Source organism: Erinaceus europaeus, chromosome 12, assembly GCF_950295315.1.
Source record: "Erinaceus europaeus chromosome 12, mEriEur2.1, whole genome shotgun sequence".
Lineage (NCBI taxonomy): Eukaryota > Metazoa > Chordata > Mammalia > Eulipotyphla > Erinaceidae > Erinaceus > Erinaceus europaeus.
Genome location: NC_080173.1, coordinates 95917888 through 95939228, shown reverse-complemented (window position 1 = coordinate 95939228; position 21341 = coordinate 95917888). Strand labels below are relative to the sequence as shown.

The window sequence follows — 21341 nt, the reverse complement described above, 5'->3', positions numbered from 1 at the left end:
AGAGTTCTTTTTTCATTTCCGTCAAAACTGCAGATATGTTAAGCAGACGAGTGCTTTTAAGGAGAATCACGCACACTTTTCCTCAAATAATGAAGTTTCCATTAGAAACTTCTTATTTCCTTCTTATTTCTTGAAACTGCTTCAGGCTTTCAGAGTTTTCACACTCTTTGCAAATATACTAGTTTGTATAATGTACTATATTTTACCATACCTTTTTCCTTCACCAAAGGCAATTTGGTCACTGTTACACATCAATTCCTTTGCCAGTCAGCCAAAGCCCTGTGTAGCCAAATTTTCACCTGCCTATTCCACTTCACTTCTACTTTGCCTCAAACTGTCCTCAGTTCCAGCAAGCCAGTATTTCATTGTCTACTTATATGTGCCCAGGCTAAAACTGAGAGTGATAGTCTAGATCAAAAACTGAAACCAGATGATTTATTAGTAAAATAATACCATCTCATAAAGTAGAGATTTAATAACTTGTACTCATCCTCAAGTCAAATAGTAAAATTATATTTTAAACCCTTTCCTAGTATAATATATGTGCATTATCCAAAGATCTCCAAAATATCTAGAGTCACTCTTTGAACTGGAAAGAATTTTTAAGAACCACCAAAATCCTACCACCTGCCTCTTATATAAAGGCAGGGAAACTGGGACCCAGAGTTTAGTACCAAGATCAGATAACCCCCAGTGTTGGGTAAGAATCCCTGTGCTATTCTGGCACTAATATTAGACGTTTCTCTAAGACTGGTTCACTGTGGAGTTTATGTTGTCTGTCTCCTTCCTTTATAATCATCCCTTATGGAAGAACAAGCTGTAGTAAAGAATCGCACAGGCCATAGATGTTTTATGCTAAACTGTCACATTCCATTACTAGCCTTTTAATTCTGCCTTGTTCCTTGCTGCAGTATTATAGTCACTACTGTCCAGTACCTGTCATCTGCACTTCACAAGAATTTCACAGAGGCAGACTTCGACTTTAAGGTAGGAGCTCCTGAAATCCATCTTGCTCTCTTTGCAATCACCCCCCAAAAGCAAAAAAAAAAAAAATCAGCTCACTATCTTGGTTTTTGTTTTACTTAAAACAACCATCTGGGGCTGAGAGATAGCTTACCCAGTAGAGCATGAATATTGCCATGCATGAGGTCCCAGGTTCAAGCCCTAGCAGCATATGGGAGCCCCATGAATATCACCAGGGGACTCTATGGATGATGGAGCAGTGCTCTGGTATTCCTTCTTCAAACAGTAAGTATTTTTAAGAGGTCAAAAAAATTAATTAAATGACCATTTTATTTTGATCATGATTTTCCAGGTCAGGAATCAGAATGATTCAGTGGTTGTCAGGTGTCAGGGAACTAGGGCAGGCTCATTGACTTTCTGCTTTATTTTGATATGTTCATGATATCAAACAGTTTCCACGATCAATAGTGATTAGCATATGAGCCCCTGTTGGAGGTGTTGGGAGTCGTACATCCATGAGTATTATTTCTAGTCCAGAATAAATCCTTGACTTTGAAGGAATCAAAAAAGAAAAAGAAAAAGAAAATATATATATATATATATATATCCCATTTGAAAAGATATTTTTAAAGGAAGCAGAACACTAAGAAAGCTATAGATATTATTCAACATTCTTGAAACATTACTCAGTTTTGTAAAGGGTATCTACAGCAGACCTACAGTCAACATTATACTCAGTGGTGAGAAACTGAGAACTAGGTCGGGAACAACGCAAGGCATCCACTATCACTGTTATTATCCAGCATAGTCGTGAAGCCTGGTTAAGTGCACATAGCAGTAAATGCAAGGACCTGCTTAAGGATCCATGTTCGAGCCCCCATCTCCCCACCAGCAGGGGGGACACTTCACAGTGGTAAAGCAGGTCTGCAGGTGTCTGTTTCTCTCTCCTTCTCTGTCTCCCCCTCCTCTCAAGTTCTCTTTTATCTTATCAAAATAAAATAAAATAAAAATGGAAAAATTGGCTGCCAAGAGCAATAGATTTGTAGTGCCAGTAACAGACCCTAGTAATAACCTTTGAGGGGGAAAAAAAAAAAAAAGAATTGAAACACATGAAATAGTGGGGGGGATAGGGGGAGTAAGGAGAAGAGCCAAGCTGTTTCTATGACTTTGTGAAATCTGTGATGGTTATTCTTGGTGAATGGGGAGAGTGGGGGAAGGGCACAAAACTGGTGGTAGGTACAGTATGGAGTTATGCCTCTGGAATATATATTTTTTTAATATTTATTTATTTTCCCTTTTGTTGCCCTTGTTTTTTGTTGTTGTTGTAGTTATTGTCATTGTTATTGATGCATCATTGTTGGATACGACAGAGAGAAATGGAGAGAGGAGGGGAAGAGAAAGATAGACACCTGTAGATGTGCTTCACCCCCTGTGAAGTGACTCCCCTACAGGGAGCTGGGGGCTCGAACCAGGATCCTTACGCTGGTCCTTGCACTTCCCCCTGGAATCTTATGGCCTTGTCAGCTATTACTAAATCACTAATAAAAGTAAATTAAAAATAAATAAATTATTGGGCTAGGGAGATAGCATAATGGTTATGCAAATAACTTTTATGCATGAGGCTCCAAAGTCTCAGGCTCAATCCCCAGCATCATTATAAGTCAGAGCTGAGCAGTGCGCTGGTAAAATATATATATATATATATATATATAAAGAAATAATAAAATAAGCAATATAGGAAGGTGGTAAGCTACAAAAATAATTAAAATTTTATCATAAGCATTTTTCTATGCAAGTAATAATCAAAAGAAGAAACCAAGAAAGTGATACCACTTACAGTAGCATCAAAAAGTAAAATACCTAGTATAAATTTAATAAAGGAATCAAATACCTGTACATTGAAAACTATGGGTCACTATGAAAAAAAATAGGACACATGAAGTGGAAAGATAATCCTGTGATTACAGATTAGAATAATTAATATTATTAAGATGACCATCTTACCCAAATCAATAAACAGATTTAATGCTATCTTTGTCAAAATCACAAGTTTCCTTAAAGCAATAGAACTAATGCCACAGAAGTTTATCTGGACCACAAAAGACCCAGAATTTTGCCAAGGCAATCCTGAGAAAAAAAGAACACAGTGGAGGTATCATATGCCCTTACCTACAACTATATTACAGAACTATAGTAATCAAAAAACTATGGTACTGGGATGAAAATAGACACTGAAATCAATGGAATACAACTGATAGTCTAGAAATCACCCCTCACATATATGGACAGTTAATCTACAGCAAAGGAGATCAGAATTAATAAACAGCTCTCATTCTTGAAAAAAAAAATCTATGAATAAAATTAACTGTTTACCCCCATCCACCTGAGCCAAGACCCATATATATTTATATTTAGCATAGGAACCTGTGTAACCTCTGAGTCACTGTTAATTTGAGCTCTCAGCTCATGGCCATATTGCAGGCTACACTCATTTCAGGACCAGTTTTCCATGAGTGATGGGGCAGGACACCCTAGCCTCCCTTTGGAGACTGGGGCAGTCCTTACCATTGCTGCTTTTTTTTTTTAATTTATATATTTTATTTTTTTATTTATTAAAAAAAGGAGACATTAACAAAACCATAGGATAAGAGGGGTACAACTCTACACAATTCCCACCACCAGGTCTCCATATCCCATCCCCTCCCCTGATAGCTTTCCTATTCTCTATCCCTCTGGGAGCATGGACCCAAGGTCATTGTGGGAGCAGAAGGTGGAAGGCTTCTGTAATTGTTTCCCCACTGAACATGGGCATTGACAGGTCGATCCATACTCCCAGTCTGCCTCTCTCTTTCCCTAGTAGGGTGGGGCTCTGGGGAAGTGGAGCTCCAGGACACATTGGTGGGGTCATCTGTCCAGAGGAGTCTGATTGGCATCATGCTGGCATCTGGAACCTGGTGGCTGAAAAGAGAGTTAACATACAAAACCAAACGAATTATTGAACAATTATGGACCTAAAGGCTGGAATAGTGTAGATGAAGTGTTGGGGGGTACTCACTGTAGACTATTGTGTACTTTTGCTTTCAGGTATATATCTTGCCCTAGTTTATGGACACGTGTGAACATATGCTCTATCTCAGGGGACCTGGTCTATATCTAGGTTTTGGGACTTTGTTAGGAAGTGAACTGCCTGGAATGGAATTAAAGAATACTATGAAAGGAAAGGTCTCACCCAAGTAATGAAGCTGAAGGGTTGTCATTTCACACCTGAAGTCTCTGGACACATGCTTCTGAAGTGAAGCATGCTGGGGTGGCACTCGTTGCGTTGGTTAGGTTGGGATCAGCGGGTGCAATATTGTTTGGTATGAATTGAGAGAAACATGCAGGAAAGTGCACTCCACCCTAAGGTTCCAGGACTGGGGGAAATATAGGCTCTATAGTGGAAATGTGAGGTTCAGGCTGTCTAAGGGTTCAAGAAGACAATGGATAGTTACTGTTATCATCACATTATTTGGTAATTGGGTAAACTTTGAAAAGTCCCTTTGTTAGGATTTGCTGTATAATACCCAACATCACCATAATTTATGTTCTTTGACATTATTTGTATATAGCTGTGCCACTGGTTGCTTCTGGTCTCCCTGGTCTAGGCTTTTGAGAGAGTCTGCATATCAAAGACTCAGCCTATGTATTAAAAAGACTCAGTCTGTGCCTTAAAAAGGTTGAGACATACAATCAATTTTTCCCCTCATATTAATTAAATAGTGAATTATATGACTACAAATTAATAGGAGTGTACAGAAACACCATTCCCACCACCAAAAGACTGTGTCCCATCCCACCCCCCCACCCCACCACCCCGGGAAGCCGAATATCCACTCTCAACCTCACCCCAGTGTTTTTACTTACCATTGCTGCTTTATGGTGAGGGCAAGGTCCTGGGAAGGCCTGCAAGAGGACTTAAATGACATTCCTGATCAAAGTGACCAGTCATGGTGGAGAGAATGATCCATTAGAGGTCTAGGCCCGTCATGTTTGTGTGGGTATTCAAGGATTCCCTGACTAGGGCCCCAGATGATGAGGAGGTGAGATATTGACCAAAAGGTCATTATTAGGTGAGCCAGTCTCTTGCCCTTATCCAACTTTTGTAGTCTTCTCTTTATCTGATGATCTTGGACTTTTCTCCAGTTGTTTAAGTGTTGAGTGTCATTTATTGAGCCCAACCAGAACTAGTTTTTTGGGATATGTCTTCTTTGAACCTTTCTACTATATTTCCAAGCTAATTTGGTCTAAGTTTGATCGATCAGAGAATTTATGATGCCTTCTTTAGGACTTCTACTAGGCTTCCAGGTTTATTAGGTCTAAGTCTAATCACAGAGGACTATTAAATAGCACTTTTAGTTTGAGTTATATAAGTGCCCCCTGCTTATGGCTGTAGATACACCTGTACCCAGTACCTTAAACCCTAGCCTTTGTTAGATGATATCCCATCTGGTGTGGAAGTAGGTATGGACCAAAATTCTTTATGGGCTACAGAAGGTGAAAAGTTTGACTTCTGTAATGGCTTCTCCACTGGACATGGAGGTGGGTAGGTCGATCCATACCCCGAACCTGTTTCTGTCTTTACCTAGTTAGGTTGGGCTCTGGAGAGGTGAGATTCCAGGACACATTAGTGAGGTCGTCTACCCAGGGAATTCAAGATGGTATCATAGTAGCATCTGCAGCTTGGTGGCTGAAAGGCAGTAAGATATAAAGCAGGACAAATTGTTTAATAAACAGGAACCCAAAGATAGGACTAGAGCAGATGAAATTAAGGGTCTTTGGGTGGGGAGAAGCTAGGATGTCTATATTAGGTATGTTTCAAGGGGCCCGTGACTTTAGTAATTTTTGCCTGAGCCCAATAGCAAAAAATATTGCCTGGGAAGATAGTGTCAGAGTTGAAAATAGGTCTAGAAATCTGGATTAGAGTAGAGAGTAGCTCCCAAATATGAGGAAAGTATATAAAAGCCATTGACTCTTAACCCCATCGATCTGACCTATGGCCCATATATATTCATATTTAGCACAAGAGTATGTGTAACCTCTGAGTCACTGTTACAGTCCATGGTCACAGACAGGAACATTCACACTTTAATGATGGCCTTTTTGGTCAGTACTAGGCCACCCCATCATCTGGGGCTCTAGTCAAGAAACCCTTGGTGGAGAGTGAAACTGACACCTACCTTGGGGAAATGTGGCAATGAGCCCTCATGACAAAAACAAGTGGGGGGTGGGGAGGTGTCAACGTTTTAAAATTGTAAAATGAGTTCTGGGCTACATGTGTTTATTCAGAAATCTCTTCTGTCTCTCTAGGTGTGGAATTCTTATTTTAGCCTGGCAGTTCTGTTTATAAATCAGCCAAGCCTCCAGCTAGAAATCATTACTTCAGCCAAGAGAAAGAAGATTCTAGATAAGTAAGAAATATCCACTTTCTTCCAATAAGACCTTAAAGTGTTGAATTGTTGAGAAATTACTTCAAAAGACCACAAGGGTCTCATTGGAGTAGCCTTTCTAGGAATTAGGCAAGAGAGTTCATTTGAGGGCCAGATAACCTAGTTTGGGGAGAAGCATTTTAAAAAATGAATACTGGCCTTACTGGATTTGTAGTCTCATCTTCCCGATCCATATAGGACTAATAATAGACTCTTGTGTTACTATTCCTAGGTATGGAGACATGCGTGTGATGATGGCTTACGAACTGTTCAGCATGTGGCAGAATTTGGGTAGGTCTTTTCTTTCCATATTTTTCCTCTGTATATATCACATTCCCAAATACAAAGAGACAAGACTAATAACCTTTGCCAGGTTTTATGAATGTTAAATAAGACTTGATATTTTGACATCCTACCACCTCAGATGGATGGGGAGTTGTGCAAAGAAATAAGATCTAGCAGAGCATATGAACAATCCTTCCTTTGAGAACTTATGCCTGTAACATCACTGTGTTCTTTGTGTCACAGTTCAGATGTTGCAGGCTTCTAAGATCTGAAAGATATTCAGCACATGAACAAAAGAATGGGTCATTTTAAATGGGTCATTTAAAGATTTAAATATTGTGTTGGGGGGCTAACATAATGGTTATACAAAAACTTTCGTGCCTGAGGCACCAGAGGTCCCCAGTTCAATCCCCAGCACTACCATAAGCCAGAGTTCACCAGTACTCTGGTAAAAATAAATAAATAAATTCCGTACTTCTTGGGTCTCCCATATTCAGGCATCAAGATCAGGTTCCCAACAACGACTGCATTAAGACTGCATGTAAGTAGGATTGCAGTTCCTTGGTGAGATTGGTTTTAGCTTCTCTGCTCTTGACAGCTTCTCTTTAGAGACTCTAATACCCTGTGTTTTGGAGATGAAATTGTCAGAGTTATTGTAAGATCCTTGGATTGCCCTGATGACTTGCTATGCCACCTTTTGATACCGTCATCTTCTGGGTGGCCTGGCAGTATGGTAAAGTTGCCATTCCTCTTCATAGTGTTGTCTGCATTCAGCTGAACTCGCGACTCTGAAACATTAGGAATGATGGTAATCAAATTCTGTATTCTTCCATTTACCACCCACTCTAACCCTAAGGCAGCAAGAAAGGTGCAAGGCATTCCTGCCACACTAAACCTTCCACTCATGAGAGTGTATGCATTGCCTCAATCAGCTTTTATTCTTTTTGAAAGGAAAATAAAAGTTCTGTTCCTCAGTCTTTAGTTCTGGTTTTTAGAACCCGCCCCAAATGGTAAGCTGGTCACAGGGAAACCCACATCAGCCACTTTCCATGGAAAAGTCTCATTGGGAGTTGGACAGTAGCACAGTGGGTTAAGTGCAGGTGGCATGAAGCACAAGGACCAACATAAGGATCCTGGTTCGAACCCCCGGCTCCCCACCTGCAAGGGAGTTGCTTCACAAGTGGTGAAGCAGGTCTGCAGGTGTCTGTCTTTCTCTTCCCCTCTCTGTCTTCGCCTCCTCTCTCTGTTTCTCTCTGTCCTATCCAACAACAATGACATCAATAACTACAACAATAAAACAACAAGGACAACAAAGGGGAATAAATAAATATTTTTTAAAGTCTCATTAAGAAAGTTGAGGGCTGAGCTAAGTTTGTTTAAATAGATATGGTATACCATAAGAAAAACTGTGTGTTTCTTCTAACCATCATGTTAAATAAGTAATCTTCCCAACAAAATGCTAGAAATATAAACCTATAGGCCCTAGAAGCTCTGTATTTTTGGCATAGATATCTACTCCAAATTCTGTCGGTAAATTTACAATTTCTGTACTGGAATGTTGAGCATGTAATAGACATTAGCACCTACATATGTATAAAGGGTGATGAGAAATACAAACAAAAATTAAGTGAGTTACTTAGCTCAATTGCAGGAGTAAAGGGACAGTAAGGAATAAAGGACTAGAAGACCTCAGCTCTATCTGTAGAGTTATTTCACATACACGTATGTTTCATATTACACTAGATTGTTTTGTTTTTTTTTTAATATTTATTTATTCCCTTTTGTTGCCCTTGTTGTTTTAATTATTGTTAGCTATTGATGTCGTCGTCGTGGTTGGATAGGACAGAGAGAAATGGAGAGAGGAGAGGTAGACAGAGGGGAAGAGAAAGACAGACACCTGCAGACCTGCTTCACCGCCTGGGAAGCGACTCCCCTGCAGGTGGGGAGCCGGGGGCTCGAACCAGGATCCTTACGCAGGTCCTGGCGATTTGCGCCACGTGCGCTTAACCCACTGCGCCACCGCCCGACTCCCTGTTTTGTTTTTTTAACCAGAGCACTGCTCAGCTCTGGTTAATGGTGGTGTGGGGGATTGGACCTGGGACTTTGGAGCCTCAGGCTTGAGAGTCTCTTTGCATAACCATTATGCTATCTACCCCGTAAATAGTATTTTTAAATGAAGCATGGAACTGTCCTGGGTCTGTGTAAAAGCCAAACCCAGCCTGTGGAGGGTAAGATTCTAGCTATGTTCAAATGCACCTGGTATTTTAATCATGCAACATGAAGCCACAATGGCAAACCAAAGACCTCCCAGGATTGGTCAGTCCCTGCTTAACAAAAGTACCAGTTGGAATTGCACTGACTGAACACCTCATTTACGTAGATAGACCTAGCCCCATTTTGTATTTGTTCTTTACCTGTTAACTCAGTCCTACTCAAAGGTTTGTGTTCCCTGAACTGCAGTTCTGAATTCCTGATAAACAGGGAGTTGTAATTTGCAAGATGTGACACTAATGCTGCAAAGCTGGAACCTTAATGTGGTTGTATAACTCAGCCACACTTTGGTCTCTCTGTCGGCAATAAAACTTGGCACATCTGAAAAAAAAATACGCTGTAAAGACAAAGGGTGGGCAAGTGGAGACTCTTTAAGCAGTTCTGTAGGGTCAGTACTTCCTTGGAGGCTGCCTCTAACTCAGGAGAGGACCTGTCAAGCATACAGAGTGCAGTAGCAGAGAGTCCCATGGACTTCAGGTCGCTAACGGCTGGGCTGGGGACTGAACATCTCATTAGTTCAATGCCTTTTGATTAGAGGTAGAAATTCCAGGGGTAGTGCATTGTGTTTAAGCAGAATAAACAGGAGGATTTGCTTTTTTGACTCCAGGGTTATCACTGGAGCTCGATGCCTGCACTATGAATCCACTGCTCCTGGAGGCCATCTTTTTTCATTTTATTGGATAGGACAGAGAGAAATTGAGAGAGGATGGGGACAGAGAGAGAGAGAAAGAAAGACACCTGCAGACCTGCTTCATTGCTTGTGAGGTGTCCTCTATGTAGGTGGGGAGCCCAGGCTCCAACTGGGTCCTTATACTTTGTACTATGTATGCTTAGCCCAGTGGACTACCACCCGCTCCTGAAGGATTTTCTTTGTTAAAGATAAGACTGTTTCAACCTATTGCAGATTATTTAGAAATCCCATGGGGGGGGGGGCATTAGATAGCATAATGGTTATGTAAACAGAAACTCATGCCTGAGGCTTGGAAGTCCCAGGCTCAATCCGCCTGCACCACGATAAGTCAGAGTTGAGCAGTGCTCTGATGAGATAAATGAATAAATAAATAAGTAAATCCCATCCTCTCTAAACAGTGAACTCAGCCTGGAAGTAAATGGTTTGAAAAAGTAATTTGTATTTGTTAAATACTTGTTCTAAGGAACTAAGCACACCCACCCATCCATAGCATTCATAGCAGCACAATTTGTAATAGTCAAAACCTGGAAGCAACCCAGGTGTCCAACAACAGGTGAGTGGCTGAGCAAGTTGTGGTCTGCATATACAATGGAATACTACTCAGCTATTAAAAATGGTGATTTCACCATTTTCAGCCCATCTTGGATGGAGCTTGAAGAAATCATGTTAAATGAGATAAGTCAGAAACATAGGATGAATGAGGGCTCTCACTCACAGGCAGAAGTTGAAAAACAAGACCAGAAGAGGAAACACTAAAGAGAACTTGGACTGGAGTTGGTGTATTGCACCAAAGTCAAAGACTCTGGGGTAGGTGGGGGGAGGGAGGTCTCAGGTCCTGGAACAGGATGGCAGAGGAGGACCTTGTTGGGGTTGTGTTGTTATAAAAATAAGTAAATAAATAAATATTTCTTTTAGCTGGGCTGAGCTAATTTAATCCATGAGCTCTAAAAAGTCAAGAGAAAGCATTTTAAGAAAGCATCCTTAGGAGAGAGCTTATTTTGTTCTTAGAGACTTTGAGTGCAGATCAAAGCATGTGTGTCATGGCCCACATTAGAACCTTCAGTGAAAGGAGGTGGGGAAGAATAAACTAATAATGCCTCTTGGGTTTTGCCGCTCAGGTGAACATAAGATCCACTTCATTCCGGGAATGATTGGTCCTTTTCTGGGTGTGACACTGGTCCCACAGCCAGAAGTGCGGAACATCATGATCCCCATTTTTCATGACATGATGGACTGGGAGCAGAGAAAAAACGGAAACTTCAAACAGGTAAGTCAGTGTTCACATTGCCGGAGTGGAGCCCTGCTGCCGAGCAGGGGATCCAGATGGTTGGACTATTCTAGCAGGAGTGACTTTCCCAAACCCAGTTCAGGTGTTTCCCCCTTACTTGTTGGCAAGCACTGACTTGTGAATTTTTTTTTCCTGAAGTAAGAGACTAGAAAATAGAGGAAAAGAATGAATATTATATAAAACTTTGTAGGGGCCAGGTGGTGGCATACCCCAGTCAAGCGAACTTACTGCCATGTGCAAGGACTCAGGTTCAAGACCCAAGCCGTCACTTCCCACTTCCCATAAGCCATGAAACAGTGTTGCAGGATTCTCTCTTTCTCTCTCTTTCTGTATCTCCCCTTCCATCTCAGTTTCTCTCTATGTCTATCCAGTGACTTAATTTTAAAAATCTTTCTGAACCTGGCAAAATAGCTTGCTGTGTACTGTGCCTGCTTTGCCATGTGCAAAACCCAGGTTGAGTCCCACCCCCACCTCACTGGGGGAAGATGTAATGTTGTAGTGTCTTTCCCTCTGTCCTCCTACTGTGTGCGCTTAGCCCAGTGTAGTGTCTTTCCCTCTGTCCTTCTCCTACTGTGTGCGCTTAGCCCAGTGTAGTGTCTTTCCCTCTGTCCTTCTCCTACTGTGTGCGCTTAGCCCAGTGTAGTGTCTTTCCCTCTGTCCTTCTCCTACTGTGTGCGCTTAGCCCAGTGTAGTGTCTTTCCCTCTGTCCTTCTCCTACTGTGTGCGCTTAGCCCAGTGTAGTGTCTTTCCCTCTGTCCTCCTACTGTGTGCGCTTAGCCCAGTGTAGTGTCTTTCCCTCTGTCCTTCTCCTACTGTGTGCGCTTAGCCCAGTGTAGTGTCTTTCCCTCTGTCCTCCTACTGTGTGCGCTTAGCCCAGTGTAGTGTCTTTCCCTCTGTCCTTCTCCTACTGTGTGCGCTTAGCCCAGTGTAGTGTCTTTCCCTCTGTCCTCCTACTGTGTGCGCTTAGCCCAGTGTAGTGTCTTTCCCTCTGTCCTCCTACTGTGTGCGCTTAGCCCAGTGTAGTGTCTTTCCCTCTGTCCTTCTCCTACTGTGTGCGCTTAGCCCAGTGTAGTGTCTTTCCCTCTGTCCTTCTCCTACTGTGTGCGCTTAGCCCAGTGTAGTGTCTTTCCCTCTGTCCTTCTCCTACTGTGTGCGCTTAGCCCAGTGTAGTGTCTTTCCCTCTGTCCTTCTCCTACTGTGTGCGCTTAGCCCAGTGTAGTGTCTTTCCCTCTGTCCTTCTCCTACTGTGTGCGCTTAGCCCAGTGTAGTGTCTTTCCCTCTGTCCTCCTACTGTGTGCGCTTAGCCCAGTGTAGTGTCTTTCCCTCTGTCCTTCTCCTACTGTGTGCGCTTAGCCCAGTGTAGTGTCTTTCCCTCTGTCCTTCTCCTACTGTGTGCGCTTAGCCCAGTGTAGTGTCTTTCCCTCTGTCCTCCTACTGTGTGCGCTTAGCCCAGTGTAGTGTCTTTCCCTCTGTCCTCCTACTGTGTGCGCTTAGCCCAGTGTAGTGTCTTTCCCTCTGTCCTTCTCCTACTGTGTGCGCTTAGCCCAGTGTAGTGTCTTTCCCTCTGTCCTTCTCCTACTGTGTGCGCTTAGCCCAGTGTAGTGTCTTTCCCTCTGTCCTTCTCCTACTGTGTGCGCTTAGCCCAGTGTAGTGTCTTTCCCTCTGTCCTTCTCCTACTGTGTGCGCTTAGCCCAGTGTAGTGTCTTTCCCTCTGTCCTTCTCCTACTGTGTGCGCTTAGCCCAGTGTAGTGTCTTTCCCTCTGTCCTTCTCCTACTGTGTGCGCTTAGCCCAGTGTAGTGTCTTTCCCTCTGTCCTTCTCCTACTGTGTGCGCTTAGCCCAGTGTAGTGTCTTTCCCTCTGTCCTTCTCCTACTGTGTGCGCTTAGCCCAGTGTAGTGTCTTTCCCTCTGTCCTTCTCCTACTGTGTGCGCTTAGCCCAGTGTAGTGTCTTTCCCTCTGTCCTTCTCCTACTGTGTGCGCTTAGCCCAGTGTAGTGTCTTTCCCTCTGTCCTCCTACTGTGTGCGCTTAGCCCAGTGTAGTGTCTTTCCCTCTGTCCTTCTCCTACTGTGTGCGCTTAGCCCAGTGTAGTGTCTTTCCCTCTGTCCTCCTACTGTGTGCGCTTAGCCCAGTGTAGTGTCTTTCCCTCTGTCCTCCTACTGTGTGCGCTTAGCCCAGTGTAGTGTCTTTCCCTCTGTCCTTCTCCTACTGTGTGCGCTTAGCCCAGTGTAGTGTCTTTCCCTCTGTCCTTCTCCTACTGTGTGCGCTTAGCCCAGTGTAGTGTCTTTCCCTCTGTCCTTCTCCTACTGTGTGCGCTTAGCCCAGTGTAGTGTCTTTCCCTCTGTCCTTCTCCTACTGTGTGCGCTTAGCCCAGTGTAGTGTCTTTCCCTCTGTCCTTCTCCTACTGTGTGCGCTTAGCCCAGTGTAGTGTCTTTCCCTCTGTCCTCCTACTGTGTGCGCTTAGCCCAGTGTAGTGTCTTTCCCTCTGTCCTTCTCCTACTGTGTGCGCTTAGCCCAGTGTAGTGTCTTTCCCTCTGTCCTCCTACTGTGTGCGCTTAGCCCAGTGTAGTGTCTTTCCCTCTGTCCTCCTACTGTGTGCGCTTAGCCCAGTGTAGTGTCTTTCCCTCTGTCCTTCTCCTACTGTGTGCGCTTAGCCCAGTGTAGTGTCTTTCCCTCTGTCCTTCTCCTACTGTGTGCGCTTAGCCCAGTGTAGTGTCTTTCCCTCTGTCCTTCTCCTACTGTGTGCGCTTAGCCCAGTGTAGTGTCTTTCCCTCTGTCCTTCTCCTACTGTGTGCGCTTAGCCCAGTGTAGTGTCTTTCCCTCTGTCCTTCTCCTACTGTGTGCGCTTAGCCCAGTGTAGTGTCTTTCCCTCTGTCCTTCTCCTACTGTGTGCGCTTAGCCCAGTGTAGTGTCTTTCTCTCTGTCCTTCTCCTACTGTGTGCGCTTAGCCCAGTGTAGTGTCTTTCCCTCTGTCCTTCTCCTACTGTGTGTGCTTAGCCCAGTGTAGTGTCTTTCTCTCTGTCCTTCTCCTACTGTGTGCGCTTAGCCCAGTGTAGTGTCTTTCCCTCTGTCCTTCTCCTACTGTGTGCGCTTAGCCCAGTGTAGTGTCTTTCCCTCTGTCCTTCTCCTACTGTGTGCGCTTAGCCCAGTGTAGTGTCTTTCCCTCTGTCCTTCTCCTACTGTGTGCGCTTAGCCCAGTGTAGTGTCTTTCCCTCTGTCCTCCTACTGTGTGCGCTTAGCCCAGTGTAGTGTCTTTCCCTCTGTCCTTCTCCTACTGTGTGCGCTTAGCCCAGTGTAGTGTCTTTCCCTCTGTCCTTCTCCTACTGTGTGTGCTTAGCCCAGTGTAGTGTCTTTCCCTCTGTCCTTCTCCTACTGTGTGCGCTTAGCCCAGTGTAGTGTCTTTCCCTCTGTCCTTCTCCTACTGTGTGCGCTTAGCCCAGTGTAGTGTCTTTCCCTCTGTCCTTCTCCTACTGTGTGCGCTTAGCCCAGTGTAGTGTCTTTCCCTCTGTCCTTCTCCTACTGTGTGCGCTTAGCCCAGTGTAGTGTCTTTCCCTCTGTCCTTCTCCTACTGTGTGCGCTTAGCCCAGTGTAGTGTCTTTCCCTCTGTCCTTCTCCTACTGTGTGCGCTTAGCCCAGTGTAGTGTCTTTCCCTCTGTCCTTCTCCTACTGTGTGCGCTTAGCCCAGTGTAGTGTCTTTCCCTCTGTCCTTCTCCTACTGTGTGCGCTTAGCCCAGTGTAGTGTCTTTCCCTCTGTCCTTCTCCTACTGTGTGTGCTTAGCCCAGTGTAGTGTCTTTCCCTCTGTCCTTCTCCTACTGTGTGCGCTTAGCCCAGTGTAGTGTCTTTCCCTCTGTCCTTCTCCTACTGTGTGTGCTTAGCCCAGTGTAGTGTCTTTCTCTCATGTCTTTCGTACTGTGTGCACTTCAGCTGCCCGTCCCCAACAGCCCACATCAGAGCTTGTCTCACAACCCCATAAGCAATATTTAAATTCTACTTTATTTACAGAGAATAAAATTAACTTTTTTGATTTATAGTTTCACTAATTTTAGGAAACATGCAATCAGTAACCACCACAATCAAGATTTTTTAATTAAATAAGATCATGTTAAGCAAAATCAAATTAAATGGCTCATGCTAAGTGAATTAACTCAGAAGACAATGGAAACATGCCAGATGATATTATATAGATGCAGGATATAGAGAAACAAAGCAAAGGAACAGATAAAACCAAATAAAGACAAACCCTAAGACTTTTGACCACAAAACTGAGGCCACCGATTGGGAAGGGAGAGCAGGACTGTAAGGCAGGAATTTCAATAGCCTCGGGTGTACTTATGGTTGTGAGTGAACCATGATAACAATACATCGCGAATAGGTGTGAAACTGTATACCCAAAACATGAAGCCTTACAAACCACTGTTGCCTCAATTTAAAAACTACTTGGGGGGAGGGGGTCGGGCAGTAGCGCAGTGGGTTAAGTGCACATGGCGAAAAGCACAGGGACCGGCGTAAGGATCCCGGTTCGAGCCCCCAGCTCCCCACCTGCAAGGGAGTCACTTGACAAGGGGTAAAGCAGGTCTGCAGGTGTCTGTCTTTCTCTCCCCCTCTCTGTCTTCCCCTCCTCTCTCCATTTCTCTCTGTCCTATCCAACAACAATGACATCAATAAATACAACAATAAAACTACAACAAAAGGGAATAAATAAATAAAAATTTTAAAAAACTACTTGGGGGCAGAAGATGGCTCGGCAGGTAAGGTACATGCCTTACTGCGCATGAGGTCATAGGTTCCATCCCTGGCATAGCAAGGAGCACCTTGGACAGCACCAAGGGGACTCCATGGATGGTAAAGTGGTACTTTGATCTCCCCAATCTCTCTAAAATGAAGAAGTGTATATATAGGTTTTATCCCATCACAAGTTTGAATAAAGGTTAGTTTTGTGAAAGACTTAAATTGGAGTAACTCACATTTCAACACTCAGCTTAGGGGCCAGGTGGTGATGCACACACATTACAGTGCAAAAGATCCAGGTTCAAGCCCCTGGTCCCCCACCTGCAAGGAGAAAACTTCACAAGTGGTGAAGCAGGTGTCCTCTATCTCTCCCTCCTCTCTCAATTTCTCTGTCTCTATTCAGTAAAAAATAAGTAAAAATAAAAATGTTAAGCATATGTGAAAAAACACTCAGCTGGTCAACTGTGTTCTTTGCTACATGATACTGCCATGTGTAATTGATCCCCAGCAAGTCATATAAACTCTCTGACCCCTACATAGAAATATCTTGCTGCTGCTTCCATTTGCCATCAATTTTTTTTTTCCCTCAAGGGTTATTACTGGGCTCGGTGCCTGCACCGTGAATCCACCGCTCCTGGAGGCCATTTTTCCCCCTTTTTGTTGCCCTTGTTGTTGTAGCCTCATTGTGCTTATTATTATTGCCATTGTTGATGTTGTTCGTTGTTGGGTAGGACAGCGAGAAATGGAGAGAGGAGGAGAAGACAGAGGGGGAGAGAAAGACAGACACCTGCAGACCTGCTTCACCGCCTGTGAAGCGACTCCCCTGCAGGTGGGGAGCCGGGGGCTCAAACAGGGATCCTTACACCAGTCCCTGCGCTTCGCACCACATGTGCTTAACCCACTGCACCACCGCCCGACCCCCAACCATCAAATATTTTTAAAATTTTTGTTGTAACAGTTGTGCTTTTAAGGCAAACTTGGTTTACAAAACTATAAATATTTTAGAAGGACAGTTCTCACCACTTCAAAATATGTTACCTACCTCATCCCCCAACACCAAAGCACCAATATAATATCCCTTCACCAGAGTCCATTGGGCCTCCTATACCTTTGCAGTCCCTTCCCCTTGATGACCTCAGTTCTGCAGTGATCTTGTTCCCTTATTTTGTTTATTTATTCCATATGAGACAACACTTGGGTTTGTTTGTTTATGGGCGGCGCACCAAAAGAAGCAGAGCACCATGTTGGTACATGCAATGCTGGGGACTGAATTCAAGACCTGTGCTTACAAGTCCAGTGCCAACTCCCAGGACACATAGTTTTTTCCTTTTAATGAAAGAGGAGGGAGAAAGAGAACTGGATCACTCTGGTACATGTTCTGCCACCTCCCAGACCACCCAAGTGTATTTTATGCAAATTATTTTGAATGAACATTTTTAAGAGAGAGAAATAAAAATATGACCGGATAAGGAAGTTGTGGGACATTTCCTCAGTGGAATTCTACTCTTCAGTTTAAAAAGATGGGACTGTATCGTTTATGACAAGGTAGGTGGAACCTCAAGTTACTGTGTTAAGTGAAATAAGAGGTGAAAGTTTGGTTTCGATGATATGTGGATAATAAATGATGAAAGCAAGTAAATTTGCAAAATAGAGAGTAATCAAATTGTCTCATAGACTTTATGAGAATTATCATGGTCAGGAAAGCAGGGAGGCCCCCACAGGCAGCGGGTATAGTGAGTCCTACATCCACATGCACACATATGGAGATGGAAATAGATCTTAAAACTTTTTAAAAATCTTAAACTTTTTTAAAGCACTGTTAAATCACTAGTAATAAAGTTGGTCGCTAAGAAAAAATGGAGAGGGCTGGGGAGACAGCATCATGGTTCTGCAAAGAGACTCTCCTGCCTGAGACTCCAAGGTCCCAGGTTCAATCCCCGGCACCACCATAAGCCAGAGCTGAGCAGTGCTCTCGTCTCTCTTCCCTCTCTCTATAACTCTTATTAAAATAAATAAATCTAAAAAAAAATGAAGGCAGGAAACTCACAAATGGCCGCTTTTAAATCTAAAATACTTTGTTGTGGCCTCCAGCGTTATCGCTGGGGTTCGGTGCCTGCACCACGGACCCACTGCTCCTGGTTTTGCCTTCCCTCTTGCTGCCCCTGTTGTTTTATCATTGTTGTGGTTACTATTATTATTGTTGTCATAGATGATGTTGTTGTTAGACAGGACAGAGAGAAGTAGAGAGAGGAAGGGAAGACAGGAAGGGGAAGAGAAAGACAGACACCTGCAGACCTGCTTCATCGCCTGTGAAGCGACTCCCCTGCAGGTGGGGAGCCGGGGGCTTGAACCGGGATCCTTACTCCCGGTCCTTGCGCTTCATGCCACATGCGCTTAACCCGCTGCGCTACCGCCTGACCCCTAAAATACTTTTTTAAAAATACTTTTATCTTCAAAGAATCTTTGGCCTTTTGCCCCTAGACTAGAAAAATAATATCTGAGACTTTTAAGTGCCAACTCTCATTTAAATAGATCATATAAATAAATTAAATAGCAGATTGTGAAACCTTTCATGACTGGTGGTTTCTTGATATTGTGATGAGATCTTCCCTTCCCTACCATCTATTTGCTGTTAGGATCAAGTCAGGAAATAGTTCCCCACCACCCTCACCTGTACAGAAGCTGGATTTCCCACCCTTCCTCTGAAGTCATCTCTGCTTCTCTCTAGGTGGAAGCTGAGCTGATTGACAAGCTGGACAGCATGGTGTCAGAAGGGAAAGGTGATGAGAGCTACAGGGAGCTCTTCAGTCTACTGTAAGCTGCTTCAGCCCCAAGTACACCACAGCGGGGCCGAGGGGGTGGAGTAAAGTGGGCTGATAGAGGTTCGTGATGTAACCTATGCTGGGCCAACCTAGGAGAGCAGATATAAGGAGAAGCCTCCTCATTCTTCCTGGTAGCGGTGCTCACCTTCTGTGAACAAGAAAGCAGCATAATGAGAGCACACTCTCTCAGAGCTTGCCATCGTTCATTGAAGAGAGAGACGCAGGTGCTATCTCTGAACTCCTAGGTTTGTTGGCAGGAAACGTGGCCTCGTATGTTTTCATAGCACATGCTGTATCCAGATGGGTAAACAGTTGCTCACCAGGACTCAATAAAGAGTCAGCGCTAGCATTTCTGTGAGAAAGGAGAGTCTCTGCTTTGTAAGACAGTATAACTAGAAAGACACTACAGTAATTATTGTGACTTGAACAGCTGCCTCTCCTGTTTGTGAAGCAGAGTGGTCTTACTGATTTACGTCACGGGCTTTCCCAGGTCCAACATTCATGGCTTCTGTCTTGAAATCAAAAAGATATTGCAGAACTTGCCATGACCTAAGTCCAAAGGAGGGACTCAGAGGAGCCATGATCTTTCTAGTAGATAGTGCTGTTGGATGTAATCATTCCTTAAAAAAGAAATCTTAAGTGGTGGTCCGGGGGGTGGCACAATGGGTAAAGCATTGAACTCTCAAGCATGAGGTCCTGAGTTCAATCCCCGGCAGCACATGTACCAGAGTGATGTCTGGTTCCTTCTCTCTCTCCTCCTGTCTTTCTCACTAATAAATAAATAAATAAATAAATAAATAAATAAATAAATAAATAAAATCTTAAGAAAAGAAATCTTAAGACCTTTATAACTTCAGAGTTCTCCTGTGTCACCCTATTTCCAGCTCTGAAATCTTCTTTGCTTTAATGCTATGTTGAAGGCAGATATATAACATGTTTTTGCAGTAATGATACTATACATTTGCTTATAACTTCTTGTGTAAAAAAATAAGTGACATTTATTATTGTTCCTCACATAATACTGTTAGGAGGATAAGACGGAGATTAGTCGGGTGAGGAGAGGTGACAAAACTGTGTTCAAAGAAATGGTAGCATATCCTCGGGTGCATGATAAGAAGTAACTATATAAATAAAAACTAAAAAAAAAAAAGAAGAAGAAGGACCCAGATTTTCTAGTTTCAAAATGAAGGAGTTTGGGACCAGGAGGTGGTGCACCTGATTGAGTGCACGTGCTACAGTGCGCAAGGACCCAGGTTCGAATCCCCTGGCCCCCACCTGCAGGGGGAAAGCTTCACGAGTGGTGAAGCAGGGCTGCAGGTGTCTCTCTATCTCTCTCCCTGTCTATCAACCCCTTCGCTCTTAATTTCCGGCTGTGTCTATCCAATAAATAAATAAATATTTTTTAAAAAAATGAAGGAGTTTTTCTGTTATCCACTGTTTTCCTTGATAAATCATGTAAATTTTATTTAAAATTTAAATAATTAGGACTAAGAAGACAGCATAATGGTTATGCAAACAACTTTCAAGCCTGAGACTCTGAGTTCCCACGTTCAATCCCCAGCACCACCATAAGTCAGAGCTGAGCAGTGCTTTGGTAAAATAAGTAAATATGTATATGTATGTATGTGTACACATATATATGTATACAATTTGAGTAGTTATAATTTATAAAAATAAATCATCTTTCAGTGTCTTCTCTTCAAGGTAAATTTTATTTTTATTTTATTTTTGCCTCCAGAGTTAGCACTGGGCCTCAGTGTCAAATCCACTGCTTCTGGAAGCCATTTCCCCCATTTTACTGGATAATATTAGACAGAGAGAAATTGAGAGGAGAGGGAGAGACAGAGAGACACCTACAGCCCTGCTTCACTGCTGGTGAAGTATACCCCCTGCAAGTAGGGAGCCGAGGGCTCAAACCCAGATCCTTGTGTGGGTCCTTGCACTTAGTACTGTGTGCCTCCTACTGTGTGCGCTTAACCGAATGTCCCTCTGCCCAACCCTATTTTTTTTCTAATTGTGGAAACAAAACAGCAGTCTTTCCCTAAGCCACTAATAGAGACTGTACTACAGAGAATAAAGCACAAGAATAATTGGCAACTACTAATTACCTGAGCAACTAGTTTTTATAAACTCTTCTCAAAATCATATCTAAGAACTTAAAGCCATGGACAGCCTTCCCAATTTCTGTTTTGTGGAAGTTCTTTGTAGGTATATTTAGGACAAAAATGAATATATCATAGGCTAGTCAGTTTAGAAAATACTCAGTTAAAAATTAAACGGGGCTGGGCATTGGTGCACTGGGTTAAGCTTGCATAGTACTAAACGAAAGGACCCGCACAAGGATCCCAGTTTGAATCCCCGGCTCCCCACATGCAGGGGGGTTGCTTCACAAGAGGTAAAGCAGGTCTGCAGGTGTCTGTCTTTCTCTCCCCTTCTCAGTCATCCCCTCTCTCAATTTCTTTCTGTCCTATTCAATTAAAAAAAAAAAAAAAAAAGGCCACCAGGAGCAGTGGATTCATAGTGCTGGCACTGAGCCCCAACAATAACCCTGGAGGCAAATAAATAAATAGATAAATAAGTAAGTAAATAAAGGACTGGATGGATAGAATAATGTTTATACAAAATACTTTAGTACCCGAGTCTTTGAGACATTAGGTTCAGTCTCTAGCACTACCATAAACCAGAGCTGAACAGTGCTCTGGCTAAAAAATAATCATAACAACAATAATATTAAATTTAACAGGCCTCTATAATGTAGGACCTCTCAGAAATCATCATGCGCAGAAGTAGAGGGAAATCTCCAAAGAGTATGTTGGCCAAATTCCCCCA

General features: G+C 43.3%; 1 protein-coding gene across 8 annotated transcripts in view; it reads left to right on the top strand.

Moving 5' to 3' along the window:
* DOCK3 (dedicator of cytokinesis 3) overlaps window positions 1-21341 on the top strand; it is a 321851-nt gene that overhangs the window by 245630 nt on the left and 54880 nt on the right. For all 8 annotated transcript variants that reach the window (XM_060204601.1, XM_060204600.1, XM_060204599.1 and 5 more), the window contains 5 exons: window positions 912-987; window positions 6310-6410; window positions 6661-6719; window positions 10794-10942; window positions 18419-18504. In XM_060204601.1, the coding sequence (XP_060060584.1) occupies window positions 912-987; window positions 6310-6410; window positions 6661-6719; window positions 10794-10942; window positions 18419-18504 (471 nt within the window). The remainder of the gene's footprint in view (window positions 1-911; window positions 988-6309; window positions 6411-6660; window positions 6720-10793; window positions 10943-18418; window positions 18505-21341) is intronic.